Source organism: Euprymna scolopes, chromosome 21 (genome assembly GCF_053919585.1).
Source record: "Euprymna scolopes isolate OS-2025 chromosome 21, ASM5391958v1, whole genome shotgun sequence".
NCBI classification, from domain to species: Eukaryota; Metazoa; Mollusca; class Cephalopoda; order Sepiida; family Sepiolidae; genus Euprymna; species Euprymna scolopes.
Genome location: NC_136502.1, coordinates 29,489,617 through 29,509,558, shown reverse-complemented (window position 1 = coordinate 29,509,558; position 19,942 = coordinate 29,489,617). Strand labels below are relative to the sequence as shown.

Sequence of the window (19,942 nt, the reverse complement as noted above, 5' to 3'; positions counted from 1 at the left end):
ATAGAAAAACAGACTTCTCCTTTCATAAAAAAATATGAATAAAATAAATAAATAAATAAAATAAACAACAATGCCATAAAGCAGTCACCAGTAGCAGGCAATGAAGAGAAACCAGTGTGAAAAAAAAAATAAAAAACTAAGGTCAGACATTGAAAGTATACTTATATGCCACTGCCGGCTTGGGCTTATTTAGACTGGGTGTTACTTCCATTGACAACACCTCTAAAGAAGAGCCATTTTTATCTCCTAAAAATAACCTGGGTAGTCCTGTCAGTATTTTTTGGTTAGAGAGTCTCAGGCAGTTAACTCCATCCCAAAGATTGCAGGCAAGAATTATCTAATACCTCAACCCAATAGAAATAGCTCAGTTTATGCCGGATTGATCGCAAGAACAAATCTTTGACTGTATCTTCCAGTCCAAAGGCTTTGAACATAACAATTTGCAGAGAAACTTTAGTGCTTATTCAGAATTACACTTACTATATATACTTGTGTACAAGTCAAATTTCTTTAAGATTATCGTTTTTGAGTTGACTTATACATAGGTAATGTTTTTTGAAATGTTAAAGAGTGACTCGGCGCTCGATCATAACATAGAAAACATCATTTTGTTTGTGCACTCGGTATATGCCGATAATCCTAGTAATTAATCACACTCCTTCCAAACCTCACTGCAGTTTGTTTGCCAGCATGTAAGCACATGCACGGTTTCTCAGTGGGAAACTTAATAATAATTGGAATAGCTTTTGCAATGTTCACTCTCTAGACTTGATATGATGTATTCGGTGATATGACTTCTTTTTTTTTTTTAAGTAGGTAAGGAAATATAGTGTTTAGAATATGTTATCCTCCCCTAAATTCAATAAGTTTTAACAATTTAATGAAAACATTTAATGGCACTTAACACATGTTCTCATTATTATGGTATATTACGACTCGTGCAATGTATATGTTTACGTTATTATGGTACGTGACATAAATTATGTTTAAAAACAGTAACTGAACCTGGAATCTGCAGCATGTTATTGATCAGAATGTCTGATTAGCAACATTTGCGTTCGTTGCATGTAAGTGTGCAGTGGGTTGGTTCTATATATGAAAATTGAATAGACCACATTTGCATAAATGCATGTATTATCACTTGCAGATGCCAAGAAACAATTTATGACTTATAAAAAAAAAACTCTAAAAAGGAAATTATCTGTGCAAGAAAGAGCCATGAGATGGACCATTTAACTTGTCTAGAATCTAGTCGACTTATACAGAGGTAATACCTAAAATGACACAATTTTTGGTCTTAAAATGCGTATCGACTTATACACAAGTACATATGGTATTTAAAAAGAACAAAAAGACAGGAAATTTTTTATGATGTACACACTAGTCACAAAACAAAGATGTCATATTCCAAAAATCACATAAATTGATCAAGTAGTTTTTTTTCAAACTAAGAAATTCAAAATTTACAATTTTTAGCGATTTTACAAAATAAACTATTGAACATAAGGCTGATTTTAACCATGACACTTCAAATTGAGTTGTCTACTTATTTATCATATTTCATCATGGTCGATAACAACACTACAACTAGCTTAGTCGTAAAATTTTATTTTCTTAAATATAAAAAAATCTACTTGAACAAATTACATGATTTTTTAAAAATATTTCATCTTTGTTCTGTGACAGGTACGTACATCATAAAGACGTTTTTATATTTTCTTTACTTTTAGTTGCCGTCATATATGCAATTCTGAATATACACCAAAATTTTAATTAAAGTGAGTCTCATGTCTAGTCTATTATCAAGACCAATAGGTTAATTAGATGGAAAGTTTTAAGGTGTATCAAAATGTGTTCCATAAGCGGGAACCTTTGGCAAAGAAGCCCTGAAAATTTCGCCAGATGCTAGACACATGCAGGTAGAAAGAGAAGTTTTGTTTTAGGTGTGGTAGAAAACAAGATCTTGCTGTGAATGTCCTCTTGCTAGATGAAAAAAAAAGGGCCTGCTTTTGATAAGTAAATGCTTGTAGACAAGGTTAAACACGAGACAATGTTTATGAATATGTAATTCTGCAAAGAGTGATTAAAACACATTTGAAAAACAAAAAAAATGTACATTTTATTAAAAAAACAAACAAAAAAATTACAAGACTCATTTAACGCTAAGATATTTATCGTTTTAACTTGAATGAAAGAAATGTGTAAAATATTGAAGGACTGTCTGCCAAACTATGCTGGTCTGAATATTGAATGTTTTCCATAATGAACTGAAAAAAAAAAAAAAAAAAAAAAAAAATCCAGCTGATTTTCGGATGAGTAATTATCATACATCAGATAGGACAGATGTGTTGAGAAAAGGGGGTTAAAAATGATAAAAGCGGTAGTGATACAACAGATGTGTTAAAAAGACAAACAGGTGTCAAAATGAAGGACAAATGTACGTTTATGATTCCTGGGGATGCTGCGTGTGTCAAGAGTTTGTGTGTCTCTCACCGTTGCAATGAAGAATGTATCTATGTATAAAATAAAAACTATACCCATTTAAAAGTTTTATAAGTTTCAAAAAACAGATTTAAAAGCATCATGTCAGTGTGATTCTCAGATCAAACTATAACGTTAACTTTCTTCATTCTCTCTTGAGACAGACGTTAACTTGAAGATATTTGACATATAACGTTATCTTGCCGGATTTTTAATGTCAGATCAAAATAGTAATTTGACATATTGATACTTGATTCGAAATAGCAGCAGAACCCCCCCCCCCCCGAAAAACTAGGTTATGTTATTGGCACGAAGATTATTTTGCATCAGTTTCTTTTTGAAAATATTTATTTCAAAACAGATAACTTAGGCTAAAGTACAGAATAGTTAACAGTGGAGGATTTGTAAACAAATAATTCATAGCAAATGCAGTAGAATTAAATCCTCTACTGACCCGTATATTTTTAATGCGTTGAAACTGTTTGTAAGATTTTCATTTCAGAATTTTATTTCCATGAAAGCTGTCTTATTGAGACACAAAAAACAACAATAGCTACCAAGATCCTTTCTTAACATAGATGACTATGTTTATTTTTAAAAGGGTTTTGTTGGGGGAGGAGAGAGGCTTGCCACTCAAACAGAAACTAAGTATTTTTTTTTTTTTTTTTTACTATCTTTTCAATATGAACAAACTAAGTTAAGTTCGATTATTAACTATTCTGGACTTTTACCAATAACACAGAGTGACGAATGTTTCCTTATTCACCTAATATGCGATAAGCAAATTACAGGGAAGTAATCATATCATGAGTTATTTCCCTTAACAATTGTTCATTCATGATATGTAATAAAACGAAAGTTATCAAAAATAAATTATTTAGAAAATGTAAGCATGTGTTCGTCTACTTATTCTAAAATTTGTTTATTCAAATAAAACACAGGATGCTCTGTCAGTCTTGTTCACACAAAAATATGTATATATAAATAAAAAAAAAAATAAAATAACAACCACAAAATTACAGATTCACATAGGTTATGGTGCCACATCATTTTGCGCCACAAAAATGATGATGCTCATCCAAACCTTCTTGGTGAGTGATACTGCCGATGAAAGTGCATAAACTGGAATTATAACACATTCTTTTACACAGGGATGCAAGTGGTCAATGGCAAAAAAAAAAAAAAAATCTTAAATCAAAACGTTTTTGTCAATATGGGGGCCACGGCCTCCCATCCTATATTTTTTTTGGAGGGAAGGATTGGAGGGTGATTTTGCAAAAGGTGTTGATCTACAACACCGTTTTTATACCTAAAATATTAACTATGTTTTTATAGGAAGGTAGTCATTGATGAAACAAAAGTCTTCTACCTACCTTACTTTTGAAGTAAAATTAACATTTTGAGAGAGAGAGAAGGGGAAAGGGAGATGGAAGAAATCAAAACAAAACTTGACTAGAGAAAAAAGTAAGAAAAAAAAAAGACAAAGCAATGGAGAGAGAAAGAGAAATAAAATTTTGTTAAATGAGGGAAAAATAAAGAATATAAATCTCTAGCAATTTGACTTTTTCTTATTAAAAAAAAAAAAGTGTTGGGGGGGGTGTTCCACCTTTTCCAAATTACAAAAAGTGAAATTCTGTATGAGTAACAAGACTCTCGGATCACCCTAATGTGGATACCATTGTAACCTTATATACAAATCCTGCCAAGTTGTACAATGCAATAGCATTACAAATTTATTGTGGATTCAAAGTTAGTTTCATTGTTATGATGGATTGTTGTTGAGTTTTATGGCATATCAACCGTCATTGGGTTTATCCTTTCTATATAAATATATATTTTGTAAACAGTCTCTAAATGAGTTTCTATTTAAAGTATAAATGGGTCCCCAGACAGGTAAACTCCAGGAGTAAAATAGGAAGTAGTAGTAGTAATTTAATGCTGACTCCACAAATTGGAGCCCACATCTCTGGATGCAGTTTTGTGCAAAAAAGTGAATAAAATTTCAAACGATGGTTCGAGTGCGCTGCGGTTAAGAGTGCATGTTAGTCTAAAAGAAAAATTGATAGAAGGTAAAGGATAAAGAACTAAGAAATGCAAAGTCATGATTGGTTGAAACAGATCATGTGATAGATCAGAATGAAAGATTTGGAAATAGGTTGAAGGGGGTGGCGATAGACAGACATAGAGCTGGGTAACGAGGGAAGGAGTTGAATGTAGCTCTGTTCAAAAAGAGAATGAACAGGACATAGGTTATAGAAACTTATGATTATGATACAACAGACCCGGCAGTGATTGTTTGTTTGTGTTAATAAGCATAACCCTCTTTTAGAGGCAGTTAGATTCCCACAATAAATTGACCCTGTGTCTAACTTTGTTGTGGGTGAAGTATACAAACCAATGTCTTTATATTAAGTTGCTAAAATGTTGTACTGCATGCACTCAAGCAAAATCTTTGGAAAGTATATTTTCATTGATGCCTTTCTATTTAAGTATGTATTGAAAAATAGACATAATTGTTAACCTGACCCCGGGGATGCTGTGTGTGAGGAGGGAGCTTGTTTTGTGTGTGTGTGTGGGGGGGGGGGGGCTCTGACCATTGACACGAAAAATGCATAAATTCTTTTATTTCGACACAAAAGAAAACAATGACTGCCAAGATCTTTGTTTAACTTTGCTAAACTTAGGCGATTACATTTGTTTTTATAAAGGCTTTGGTGCTTGCAATTCAATCAAAATACTTGACTCCTAAGAAAAGCTATTTTCAAATTTGAACATTAAATATCTGAAGTTTAAAGAAGGTTATACCCTTGTAGAGGTGCACTTAGAGCAATTTCATCATCTTCTCTGGTAAATTTTACATGAGAAAACACTTTTACATTTTATATAGATTCTCTAATGTTACATATGTGTGCACGTGTCAATATATATATATATATATATATATATATATAATATTTCTTCAGTTTATACATGGTGAGTCACAGGAAATGGATTTTTTTTTAGAAGGCTCCTTGCTCTCCTTGAGTAAAAGATAGGAAGTGAGGAAGACAGTCTTTAAACCTGCTTAAGATGCCGTTTAGTTTGTTGTTATTTGTTTATCTTTTATGTTAAATTTTGTTTTAGTTATTGATTTTGAATTTTCTTTTCAGTTCATTGCCCTCCTGCCTAATATATATATATATATATATATATATATATATATATATATGTAGATTATGATGATTAAACGTATCAAAAGGTATGGGGACAGAGAATCTGTGTCAAGCAAGATTTAAGGTAAATGGCTTATCACCTTTTCCCTATCCTGTGAAATCATCAATACCTGTCATCTTTTGTCAGGCCTACTCTCGCACCATCTTCAGGTAACTATAAGAATTTGCAACATTTTTTGAAACGTCACACTATGAGACCATTCTCGTAGGCACATTACATTCAAGCACATTACATGTTTTTCGAATGTTTACACCTTGAACGTGATCCTTTCTTTTGTATCATTTGTAAACGTTAAAATGAAAACATGTTTGACAATAAATAATATAACAACTCTTCATCTCCAGAATTCAATACTAATAATGGTTAGCAACTGAAAAATATAATTTGGTCATCTTTCGAATGTGTGAAGTGAAGACAGTTTCTTTATCATTTCTTTGTCATCGATAGATTCGTTTCTGCGGATCTTTACAGTGTGTTGCTAAGAAGAATCAAACGTAAGTTTCAATTCATTGGAGAAAATACTCTGTCTTTGACAGGATCTTTTTTAAAAATGGCTTTAAAAAAGGGGAGGGGGATGTAACTGTGTATTTATCCATAAAGAGTTAGTTATTTTGATTGAAACAAAGAGATAATATCTGTATTCATTCTTTTTCAGACTATTATCCTCATCTTCATAGTTGTTGTTGTTTCACCACATTTTGGCCAACTCATCCTCAGGCCTTCTTCAGGTGATTAACAATGACGAGATAGGAATGCTGAGTCTTGCAACTGTATCTGCAGTAATTACTGCCTTCTATAGTTGTCGTTTCTTGACCACATTTTGGCCAACTAATCCTCTGGCCCGCTATCTTCATGCAATGCTCACCTGGAACAATAGAGACAACAACAGCTATGGAAGGCAGTAATTACTGCGGATACAGTTACAAGACTCAGCATTCTTATCCCGTCATGGTTAATCACCTGAAGAAGGTCAGAGGATGAGTTGGCAGAAACGTGCTGAAACAACAACTATGAAGATAACACTGAATACACAAATTATGAAGTCTCATCTCAAGGGATTAAAAAAAAAATAAATAAAAATAAAATAATATAAAAAAAAAAAAAACAACAGAAATTAAGAAAACTGCACAGTGTAAAAAAAAAAAAAAGCAAAACAAATTAGAAATAAATGTACTACCGGGCAACACCAGGTAATATTGCTGATTTGTCAATGAAAAACTAATACTGTCTTTGTATTAAGTCATTACATATAATTGCTGGTCTGTCACTCAAGAACTCTCTAATACTACTTGACCAGAATCAAAGTGTAGCATTTATCTTGTTTTTTGGCTTTAACAATCATACAAGGTATTCATTTCCTCCCACTCCTATTTAGAGATCAGTTAGTGTAGTAATCTGCTTTTATTTTGTTTCTTTGGGGTTTTTTATTGTCCCACACTTTACAATTTTCTAATAAAATACATACACACACATTAGTGGTGGGACGATTAATTGGGATCGGGGAAAATCGGAACTTTTTAGGGTATCAGAATCAGAATAAGTTGTGTCTATTTTCCAATGCCAAAATGATTCTTTTAATTGCCCTTTTTTATTTGATTTTGTTTAAAACAAACTCTTCTACTGCTGGTACTAATGAGAAAATAATAAATAGATATTGATCTTACACTACCAGTAAAACTAAAATATATAGCTCATCCCCCACAAATGTATTTTTACAGCTGTGAAGATATATGCATATTTATTCTGTGTTTTTACGGCCATCAGAAAAAATAACATCCCTAGAGTTAAATTTTTAGAGATTTAAAGAATTGGAATCTGTAGTTGTATTGGAATCAGGAATTTAGTATGGAATCGAGAAAAATATTCGAATCGTCCCATCACTTACATATACATATATATATATATATATATATATATATATTTATATATATATATATGGCATAATCGCGTTGACACACCGGTTCCCTTTAGATCACCAAAGTTAAGCAACATTGAGCCTGGTCAGTACTAAAATGAGTGACCATTTGGGAATTCCAGGTGCTGTATGTGCTCTGCTTAACTCGGCATTGTTTCCAGTTAGTCTTGGGCCTCTCCTTGCCACTGGACCCAAGCAGTGCCGATTCAGGAGAGGTATGGTTGGAGATTGCGCAACCCTTGCCTCACAATTATATGCACAGCTACCCTTATAGGGGTGTCTATTGGCTCTGAAATTTGAGACTGAACGGATGCATCAATACACGCACAAAAAGAATATCCATATCAGGACAGGTATGATTAATTCTCTCAAGCAGCACAGTATCTCCACAAAAAATTAAAATCAATATACAATGATACTAAATTATACGTTTAGAATTCTTATTCTAATTTTTATCAAAGTTAATTACAATATTTTGATTCGAGAAAATGTTCAAAATCACTTGAAAAGTCTTAAAAAAAATTGACATTCAGAGACTCTTGTTAATGCAATATGTATGACTACAGTGTATTGTGGACCAGGTCACTGCAGGGAGACATATGCAGTTTCCTCCTGGTGCACTGTGGTGGGTCCTCGATTTGATGGACAACAAAAGTATTGGAAATGCGAAACATTTGTTGATCCACATTCAATCCCGGGTAACATTGGGTCTCCCTGCTAGTATTTATTAATTACTATCTAATAACTATTAAAAAAAATTTGTTGTATTAAAATTGATTTGTAAATAGAATTTTTATGACGTCTATTTTCGTTTGCATTTTTGGTTTCAATAAATAATTAAAAATAAAAAAGAAATGCATAAGTCACATAGTGACGAGAAACATGCACGAGAAATAATTTTATTAATATGTGCATATTATTATACTAAATTTCATGCCTAGTATTTATCTCACTCCCATTATAGGTAAGGGCTCTAAGGCCTGTAAAAAAAAAAATGCCTTACACAACTCCTTAAAATGAGAAAAAATCCGAGAGGGTGAACCTCCTAGAACTATCTAGAAATAAAAGCAAAGTGACTACTATCACAATGCTCCACAATACTGGCTTGATTGTCAAAGATGCATTTTTGATTGGTAAGTTTGGTATCTGAAAAGAGATGCCTAAAGAAGAATTTAAAGAATCAAATTTATGACCCTAGCTACAAAAATTGATGTGCTACACACTTAACACATCAAATAGAAGCAGTTGCTTTTTGTAACTGCCAAAGTGGATGACTTCCAGGCTGCCAGGTTCACATGTTATCTAGAAACTTATTGGTTAGTGATACAACCAACCGACCAATCATGATGCTTGTTTCATTTCATCTGTGAAGTTTTGTGTTGAATTTGTAGAATAATTTGAATACTTTTACAATAACCAACGTCACAGTGAAAAGCTTTAAAGAAATGTTTTTTTTTCAGACACAAAAACAAGGAAAATTATTATCAGCAAAGTTCCTTTTCTCCATAAAGGCAAAGAATTGCTTATCCTTTGAAACAAAAGGTTGTAGAGCAAATGCAATCGAAAACCCATATGCATATCACAAGCTGAGTAACTTCCAGAAAAATGTCAAAATCTATGCAACCCTTGTTAAAAAATAGACCCTCTCAAAGCAAGAACATAAAGCTTGGGAAGATGGACCTAGTAGGACTATTCTAACCTATGATCCTTGCTAAAATGTTTAAGCACACAAAATCAAGCAGCTGATTCTGTAATGGCCAATGTGATTGACTTTTACACAGACACGTTCACATATCTTATATAAACTAATTGTTTGAAGCAGCATATTTCAACCTTTTCTTGCTCGTGTAACACTTAAAATGAATTACATGTTTCAAGAAAACTCAGCATAAAAAAAAAATTTATATATACTAATCTTTCCCAAGTTTCATCGTACAGATATTACTAAACATATCCCCAATGAGTGTCCTATTTTTTAATAACATATTAGATTAGATACGATCATGTCTATATTAGGATATACTATGACTGTTCCGAGAAACCCAACTTAAAAAGCACTGGTCTAGAAACAAAACAATTACGACAGAGGTTGTTTAATCTGATCTCAAAATCTCACTTTTAAATGCTTCAATGCAGAGGCATGCAGATGAGAGGTGTGCAGAGGGGGGCACAGGCCAATAGTCCTAGGCATCCAATCACATTCAAACTACCCCTTTTTCTCATAATACTCAAGTTTTCCCTGGACATTGTCAGACGTGCGCATGCCATCACACCTGTCAGTTTTCATATAAGGTTCAGTTATTTGGTCAACTTGTCATACTTAAGCATGAAATAGAATTTTCATCGGTCTGTCATAGATAGGTTTCAAATAGCACTTTCATCGGTTATATGTAAGTTTATAATTGCATCTTTAATTGAACATCATACATAAATTTAAAATAGTATTTTTATCACTCTGTCATGAGTAAGTTTGAAATCACAATTTCTTCAGTCTGTCATATATAAGATTGAAATAGCACTCTCATTGGTCTGTCATGCATGAGTTTAAAATAGCATTTTCATTCGTTCTTATTCTTATATTTGAATTAGCATTTTTATTAGTCTGTCATACCTAAATCTGAAATAGCATTATCATTGGTGTACCATATGTAAGTTTTAAATAGCATTTTCATTGGGCTGTCACATATAAGTTTGAAATAACACTTTCACTGGTCTGTCATACATGAGATTGCAATAGCACTTTCATTGGTCTGTCATACACGAATTTGAAATAAAATTTTCATTGGTCTATAATGCACAAATTTGAAATAGTATTTTCATCAATCTGCCATACATAAGTTTGAAATAGCATTTTCATCAGTCGGTCATGCTTAAGTTTGAAATAACATTTTCATCGGTCTGTCATGCTTAAGTTTGAAATAACATTTTCATCGGTCTGTCATGCTTAAGTTTGAAATAGAATTTTCATTGGTCTATCATGCACAAGTTTGAAATAGAATTTTCATTGGTCTGTCATATGTAAGTTTGAAATTGCATTTTCATTGGTCTGTCATATGTAAGTTTGAAATAGCATTTTCATTGGTCTGTCATGCTTAAGTTTGAAATAGCATTTTCATCAATCTGTCATGCTTAAGTTTGAAATAGCATTTTCATCAATCTGTCACGCTTAAGTTTAAAATAGCATTTTCATTGGTCTGTCATGCTTAAGTTTGAAATAGCATTTTCATCGATCTGTCATGCTTAAGTTTGAAATAGCATTTTCATCAATCTGTCATGCTTAAGTTTGAAATAGTATTTTCATCAATCTGTTATGCTTAAGTTTAAAATAGCATTTTCATTGGTCTGTCATGCTTAAGTTTGAAATAGCATTTTCATCGATCTGTCACGCTTAAGTTTAAAATAGCATTTTCATTGGTCTGTCATACACGAGTTTGAAATAGCATTTTCATCGGTCTGCCATATGTAAATTTGAAATAGCATTTTCACTGGTCTGTCATACACGAATTTGAAATAGTATTTTCATCAATCTGTCATACATAAGTTTGAAATAGCATTTTCATCAGTCTGTCATGCTTAAGTTTGAAATAGCATTTTCATCGGTCTCTTAGACTTAAGCTTGAAATAAAATTTTTCTCACTAAAAATATTTCAAAAGCATTCACATCATGCTTTAAATTTGAAATATTTTCATTGGTCTGTCATCTTGCAAATTACTGTCTTTATTCTGCAGAGGTTTTTCTCTGGCCATCTTGCAAATGTTTTGATGTGTTTTTGTTGAATTATGAGATCTAAGCTAGATGGTGTTCAAAAGCCACACATTCAAAAGATAAAAACCTGACAAGCGACAGGTTTTTAAGACGCATGAAAGTTTAATGAAATCTATCTATAGTGAGGAAAAAAGAAAAGAAAATGCCCCCACCAAAATTATTTACGTAGTTGGTATATCTATATGTAGTGGCACACTAGTGAGATTATGGACACCAGTTAGGTGATGGATGCTAATATGCTGCGGGACAGTGACCAATTGATGAGGGATGGTTGAGATTTGTTGCCCGTTTGCCACTGGTTGGACAGCGGTCAGTTGGTTAGGCATGGTGCTAATCACTTGATATGGTATAGTTCCCAGTTGAACTATATTAGTTGGGGTAGCGACCAGGGCTGCTTGATCATTTTTGGGAGTGCTGTAGTCATCCTGTGGATTTCCTTCCTTTGAGCTGGATGTGACAGAACCAGCTTCACTGACCCCAGGTTGCATCTCGGCCACTCGAATTAGCTGTGTTTGAACTTGTACCTCTCCCTGAGTCTGTGTTACAGGTACGAGAGCAACCTGCTGAGTTGGCTGTGTGGCACTCATATCTTGTCCCTGCTGCTCTGGCTGTGCAGGTGCGACACAACTGTATTTTCGCTTGCCTCCCTTGTTGGCCCTCTTGTGCCGCACGAGATTCCCGTTACGCGAGAAGGCATAGCCGCATCGGTCGCACTTATAGGGACGCTCACCGGTATGCACACGTGTATGCACCTGAAGGTGAGATTTCTGGGAGAACCTGCGCTCGCACACATCGCATTTATGCTGCCGCTCACCGCCATGTGACAGCCTGTGGCGCACCAGGTTACCACGGCGGGAGAACGTTGCACTGCACTGATTGCATTCAAAAGGGCGCTCACCAGAGTGGATGCGTGCGTGGGTCTCAAGATGGGACCGCTGAGAGAAGCCACGCTCGCAGACAATGCAGATATAAATTTTGGCCGGATTACTGCCCTCGGATTTGACGACGTTGTTAACAAGGAGAAGGGGAGCAACAACATTTTGCTCAACAATGTTCTGATCGGTTGCGTTTTGAGCAACAATCGCGCTGACGAGAGATGGAGTGACGGTGCCTGTTGGAAGGGTGAGTTTTATGCTTTCTGGCTGGATGCTCGCTGTGTGGATGTTGGCTGAGGCGGAGAATTTATCTGTACTGTCATCAGTTTCATGTTCGCGGGCATGGGCTTCTAATTCAGAAGATTCTGAGAAGCCTTGTAAACAAATATTACAGCAATATGTATTTGGAGTTGTAATTCCTTGGTTGATGCTGGTTTCCATTATTAAAAATATTCAGCCTTTTATTTTTTGGATAGGATTGAACAGATAGAAGATGGCAAGGCAAAAAAAAAAAAAAAAAGGTTTTTTTTTAGATTCCAAGCGCAATTTTACAAGCAATGGTATGTTGTTGGCATGAATATTATTGATAGAGCAAGTCTAATTTAAATTCTGGCATATTTATTTTTCTTTTTAAAACCTTGGGAAAGACAAATCAGCAAATACTTTCTTCAAGTTATTATTTTTAAAATCGACAAGACTGTCTGGAGGTCTAGGGAAAAGTGGATTGGATCTGTTCTCGACTGGAGAATAGAAGAAAATATATTGTCAGGTATCTTTTTTAACTTGTACTAGATTTCATCAATGGTGTTATCATGTGCCATATGAATGACACTCTGGGAATGCCAAGTACTGCCTGCAAAATGTGATCCTAATGCGTTTGCAAGCTGCGGATTGGTACCACTGTGCAAATATAAAGAATATAACAACAGACAGTCCCGGAATGTTTGTTGGAATCTTCACTGATCCGACTCTGGTAGACAATACAAGGTTGAATTCAGAAAATAACAGCTGACGCCAATACGCACCAAATTGTTCACAAGAGATTAGTTTCTTTTATCGAAAAATTTACAGATGTAAAAGTATCTTTCCCTTTATCCTTCACGGAGGGGAAGGAAAAAAAAAAAGGTAACATGAATGTTCTGGTTGATTTCCTGTTTCCATTCCAAGGATAACATCTTGATTAGTATAATGATGGCAATCTGGAATAGAGAAGAACACGGAAAAATCAAATTAAAATATTTCTTAGCAGATCAAGTGTTGTTGGTTTTCATTATTTACAGGTTTCACTAATTTATTATCTTGGTTGTGCGTGTGCCGTTGGCCTAATAGATAGCATCACAGACTATGGAAACAACTATGTCAAGATCTATTGTGATCATTTACACAGGAATACTGTTGAGAAAATAGTACAAATCTGAAATTTTAACTATTGGTAAAATAGCAGCTTGTGTTGAATTGATTGTATATAATTACCATTTGTTCGGTTTCTGAAGTTTCTCGAGATCAGGATTGATTAGGCATATTGTTTGAATTCTTCAGACTATTGTTCTTACTGCGCTAGAAAATTACTCACACCTGATAGTATCCTGAATCTCTACAAAGCGACCATTTGTCCAATCATGGAGTATTGTTGCCACATCTGGACCGATGCATCTACCACTAGACTTTCCTTCTAAAACAGAGTTAAAAAAAAGAATCTCCCAATCTAATAAGTCTCGCACTATTAACTAAGCTTCAATCCATGTCCTATCACCACAATAGTGCATCCCTGTGCATGCTTCCTCGACGTAAATACCCCAACTAATCCGACAAGGAACAAAATCTCACCCCTTCACTATAGAGGTCTCTAAATGCCGGAAAGCCTTCTACTCTAATAGTCGAATAGGTAGACTTGAAATTCCCTTCCTGTTTCCTGCTTCCCTGATTGTATTAAATTGAAATTTAAATGTAATGCAAACAAATATTACGTTTCTGAATTTTTAAGATGAGGATTGGTTATTTGGATTCTTTGGACTACTGTTCCCATCTTGAGTATCATTTTCATAGCATTTCGGTTGATGTAATCTCCGCCCTTCTTCAGGTGTATCTTTAATACAATATGGAAACCATTAATTGTAAATAGACATATGTAGTAATAAGTAGGTAGCAATATAAAAATAATAATATATATAGTAACAATATCTAGTAATAACTAATGATATTTACATCGAGAAACAAAATGTTTAAGGTTCCTAAAATAAGTACTAGAATTGTCTGCAAGGATAGGGTATCTGGTAAAATTCAGTTGTTAGTTACACTCTTCTGGAGGTTGAAGACTAAATTCTCAGTGTGGGCAACACTCAAAATACAATTGCAAATTACTTAGAACATCTACCCAGTCACGGCTGATGGAATGGAAGTATGCTTCTTCCATAGATTAGGTAAAGGGTTCCGTTTGAAATTCAGTACAGATTCCGGAGTTCAACAGAACAATTCCAGAGTTTGACAAGATACACTTGAAGATGGTTGGAAGTTGCATCGATTAAAACGTAAAAGTAACACTCAAGATGAGAACAGTAGTCCGAAAATTCCAAATAATTTGAATTAGTATTCATTATGAGTCTTTGGCATCTTACTTTTGAACCATCTTTTCAATTCACAATTTAAAAAAAGAAAAGATAAAAAGAAGAAATTTGCCTTATTACAACTCATAAAAATATGTGACCAGTGAGGGTATTTGCTGTCATGGTTCTACGATACATAATAAATAGTACAAAAAAATATTGTAAATTTACTTTCTTTTTTTTTCTCTAACAAAATAAACTTGATTTTTCCTCGTTATCTCATTAAGGAAAAATTCCACTATGGTCACGATTTATATAAAAAAGACACAGCATTCACCCTACGTGGGTTGAACTGGCTTCCTCCAAAGGAAGAAGTGTCAAGGTAATATTAAATTCACAAGCAATTCCCAGTTGCATGTATGTCCTAATCAGAGGAGATGATGACATTAAGCTTTTTACAGTTCTTGCAGGGAGATGGCAACGTTCTTCTACAAACAGTGCCTGGTATTCTTAAATAGTCATCCATCTGGTACTGGCCAGGCTCAATGTTGCTTAACTTTGGTGATCCAATGAAAACCAGTGTGTCAATGTAATTATGCTGTATATGGTCACGCTTCATACCAGTAATTGATGAATGTTTTGGGAAATCATTAGTCTTTCTTTCAATTACATACTTTCCTAAATTAATTTCTGCTTGTGTCACTCTGTAAAGATAATCATACATACAGGTAGTTGGAGTATCTTTGACTCACACACAAAAAACGCTCCAGAAATTTTCCAATATGACGTCACTCTACATGAGGCACTCATGCTAAAAAAACAAAAAAAAACAAATATGAACATTAAATTATTTATTGCGGACTATTATCCTCATCTTTCTTAGTTGCTGTTTCACAACGTTTTAGCCAACTATTCCTCTGGCCTTTGTCAGGTGGTAACCATGACGAGATAGGAACTCTGAATCTCCTAACTGCATTCTCAGCAATTACTGCCATCCATAGTTGTTGTCATCTCACCATGTTTTGGCCAAGTAAGCTTCTGGCTGGCTTTGGGTACGATTGAAACCGCTATTTTCAGACAATTCTCACCTGGAACCGTAGAGATTCAACGTCTCTATCCACTGCACCACGGGCCCCGAAGGGCGATCAAGGTTGAATTTTTTGGTCTTATAAATCTACGTTTTTATTATTTATTGCCTGATCTTCCATAGTCGGGTCTGTACCGAATGGTATGTATATTATTTTAATTGGAATTCATTTAGGGTGTCTATTCTGAAAGCCATTCTTAACATTAGGAGGTTAGGGGTTGGCCACCACCAACAACAACAACCGTAGTTTAATTTTTTACTGGGGGGGGGGGATGCTTCCACTGGGCAACGCCGGTTAACAGGTCCTGCTAGTTTATTATAAACAGAAATACCATAGATATTAAACCTAAAGTTAAATTCCTTTAACAGAAAATGAAATAAAAAAAAAATAACGGAAAGAAACTGAGACATGTGCATGCGAGTATTATATTTTTTTTTTAAACAGTTTATTTCTTGTAAGTAAAAAAATACTCAAGATGAGATTGAAGCCAAAACCTAAAGACAGCGAGTCAAGTACGATAACCATTAGGCCAGCTTGACACGTTCTTTAAAAAATGTTTCCAAACTTACTTATTCTTAACCTAAGTAATCTGTCATATTTGGACAATTCACACATACACATTCGTGAAACAGTTGACAAACGAATAAAAATCTGATGACCCCCCCCCACATACCAAGTTTTCAATTTTGACCCTTTAGCAACCCTTTCCAATAAACCGAATATAATATTCTAGACAAGCGTTTTTTTTTTAAATTCATCCCCCATTTTGAAATGTCTATTAAAATGAAAATAATTAATTTTATCACCTCAAATTTATATATCACAAATTGAAGATAAAAGATTAATAAATAAAATAAGCTAATTTAAAACAAAAAAAAAACAACAAAAAAAACAGTTATTTGCAAATTTACCTGTAAAGTCGAAAGTTTAAACCTTTTTTTTTAAAAACCATGTTGAATTTTTTTTGTTTTCTTTTTTTTTTAAGTGAAACCTTATAATCTTGTTATATTGTTCAGATAATTTCGTACAATTATGACAATTTTTTTCTATTTCAATCAATGTGAATTTTTTTTTAAATATCTAAAAAAAAAAAAAAAAAAAAAAAAAAAATTCACTCCATAAAGAAATAAAATATGTTAAATCAAAAACTCATGTATTTCTTTAAGAGAATAAAAAAAAAATAAAAAATCGGTAGAGTGTTTTTTTTTTAACGGCAAAAACTGATAAGTGAAATGGGACCATTTTGCAATTATGGTGGCCCATATGGACCAACTTCTATTTACAACACGCAATAGAAAGAGACATTAATTCTGGCGCTTAAAGCCACCGAAGATGTCAACTCGAAGAAAAGCAGACATTTGTCTCCCTTTATTTCAACTGTGAAAAACATCTGATGTTGTGTTTTTTTAATCCTTGCTTAAAAAAGTATTTTACTTAAAAAGGGCACGGAATATGAAATATGGATAAATTCTTAACAATGAAGAATGAAAGTACCCATTGATTAGTATTTTTTATAGGTAAGTGATTTTTGGAATGTGTATATATATATATATATATATATATATATATATATTATGTATTATGGAAATAAGTTAAAATTCGTTGATTTTCTTTAAATCTTTTTTAAAGAAAACCGATTTAAAAAAAACAAACAAATATTGCATAATTTGCTATTAAACCTGTTATTTTATTAAAATTTGGTCTTTGCTCCTTTAATTGAAAAAAAAAAAAAAGGGTTTGAATTACATCTTTCAAGTAGTTATAAGCTTTGAAAGATAGTAAGTCGAATTATTCAAGTTTTTATCACGCATTTTTAATGTCGATTTCTGACACTGCTAGTGCAGTGGTTAAAGTAACTACGTAACGACACAGCAGGCAGAGTCAATGTCTATTCTGTGAAAATAGAAAGAGTATGGGGTTTGGTTCAAATAAATAAAAGATATTTGTAGAGTTTAATCAAGACATTAAAAAAAAATTAAAATATTAAAAAAAAAGTTATATTGTATGTATCCCTTATGAAATTAAGTTTTCCGAAAAAAAATTCACTTAATTTAATCAAGTAGTGTTTTTTTTTTTTTTTCTTTTTACAGCGGAAAAACAATTTATGACACAGAGCAAAAGGTAGCCATGTTTCGATTTTTAGACCACGAGGAAGGAAGAGAAGCTATTACTTAACATGGGGAAGAGGGTGTCGGCGCTTTAGACTGAGTTATCTTCTCTCCCTTCCTAAAATTTTATGAGTAAACAAAAAGGGACCGTCTCGAGTCGCCATCTTGAAAAAACAAAACAAACAAAAACAAGAGCAGATAAGTTCACTATAATTCTAATTTACGAGATCAGCCTTGTAATGCTAATGATTTCACATTAACTGCTTTAAATTGTTTAAAAATTATTTTCTATATAAACATAACATTGCTTGATCAATTTACGTGATTTTTGAAATATAACAGTTTCGTTCTGTGACGGGGACGTACATCATAAAGATTTGGGGCATTAAAAAAAAAAAAAAAAAAAAATTAGGTTAAATTTAAAATAAGAAAAAAAAAATTGCACTTCTACAGAATTCGAACAGAACTGTTTTTATTTATTTAATCGTAAACTAATCTCAATCTAGGTTTTTAGGTTTAATTCGGTAATAATCTGCTTGGTTCGGTTTAAATTTTGTATAAATAAAATAATTTGGTAATTCAATAAACGACATAGAAAAGCTGTGGGAAAAGCACGAAACAGCATGCAAGTAAAAAGATTCCCGGGCAACGGCGGGCAGATATATCAAGATAAACCAAAAAGAGAACTTAAAATAAAAATAAAAGATGTAGTTAAAACGAATTTAGAGAGAAATAAATTAGTTGATGGTAAAAAAAAAAAAAAAATGACAATTCTAGAGAGATAAAAAACAGAGCAGAAAAAAAAACATTGCTTTAAAAAAAAAAACAAAGAACGTTGAGTCATATTGCGATTTTCAGTCTGTGAGGAAAAGCATAGAAATTCGGGAATGGCAAAATTACAATTAATTCAAAGGTTTGGATGAAAAAAATAATATAAACATATACATACATCGCGGTATAAAGATTCATCGAAGGCCTGTTGTGACTACCAATGTAGCCGGTGTAACTATTTCCGGTATCCCCTATGTAATAAGAGTCCTCCCCTCCCTTTCACGTTATTATAACGCTTAAACAAAAAAAAAAAAGTCTAATTATTATCGATTTATACACATATATATATATATATATATATATATATATATATATATATATATATATATATATATATATATATATATATATATATATATATACACACACACACACACACACACACACACACACACGGATTTCGGCCTTTTGGATTATTTTGGACCATCTTCCAATTACGCAATTTCCTTGAATTTTACTTGTGCGAATGAAAATTTAATTAACTTTCTTGGATTTACTTTTTTGGATTTTACAGTCATTGGATACTTTACCTTTCACCATACTATCCATTTACGTGAAATCACCTTTTTCTTCCCCATATTCCCTCTGCTTCACTTTTTGTTATCAAGTAAGATCTTTGACTTACTTGCAATTTTATCAAATACTTTTGTATGCAAAATCCGATCCCGCATTTTGCTAATTCCTACCCTCTGATGAGAAGGAAAGTATTTCTTCGAAACTCTGCGGATTAAGGACTATCCACTTATTAAGTGTTTCCTTTTCAGATTAAATATGTTTTTAACTCTTTTTCAAAGTGTTTTTTAAACATGTTTTATTAATTATTTGCTATTATATATATATATATATATATATATATATATATATATATATATATATATATATATATATATATATCCAACGCCTTAGACAAAATCTGGCACGAAGGTCTGCTAATGAAAAGTAAATCGTGCAGTATAACTGGATGTACACTAAATATAATTAGGTCCTTCTTAGACAATAGAGCCATTCAAGTTGTCATTGATGGACGTACATCCAAGCAGCATAACATAAATGCGGGAGTGCCTTTCATGGCTTTCTATATCTATGGCAAACAACCTTAATTAATTTTGTTTTACAACCAGT

The 19,942-nt window shown here is 33.1% G+C and overlaps 1 protein-coding gene and 1 pseudogene across 2 annotated transcripts; one reads left to right on the top strand and one right to left on the bottom strand.

The window, feature by feature from the left end:
* Positions 1-2,093: 2,093 nt before the first annotated feature.
* On the bottom strand, positions 2,094-19,065 carry LOC145242076 (uncharacterized). Of its 2 annotated transcripts, XM_080104986.1 has the most exons (3): positions 18,939-18,975; positions 15,520-15,604; positions 2,094-13,449 (listed from the first exon to the last, which is right to left on the bottom strand). In XM_080104986.1, the coding sequence occupies exon 3, from the start codon at positions 12,689-12,691 to the stop codon at positions 11,537-11,539; it is 1,155 nt and encodes a 384-aa protein (XP_079961112.1). In that variant the 5' UTR covers positions 12,692-13,449; positions 15,520-15,604; positions 18,939-18,975; the 3' UTR covers positions 2,094-11,536. The 2 variants fall into 2 exon arrangements, with proteins under 2 accessions (XP_079961112.1, XP_079961111.1); XM_080104985.1 differs by lacking the exon at positions 15,520-15,604 and having other exon boundaries at positions 18,939-19,065.
* LOC145243165 (5S ribosomal RNA) lies at positions 7,626-7,743 on the top strand (annotated as a pseudogene).
* Positions 19,066-19,942: the final 877 nt, after the last annotated feature.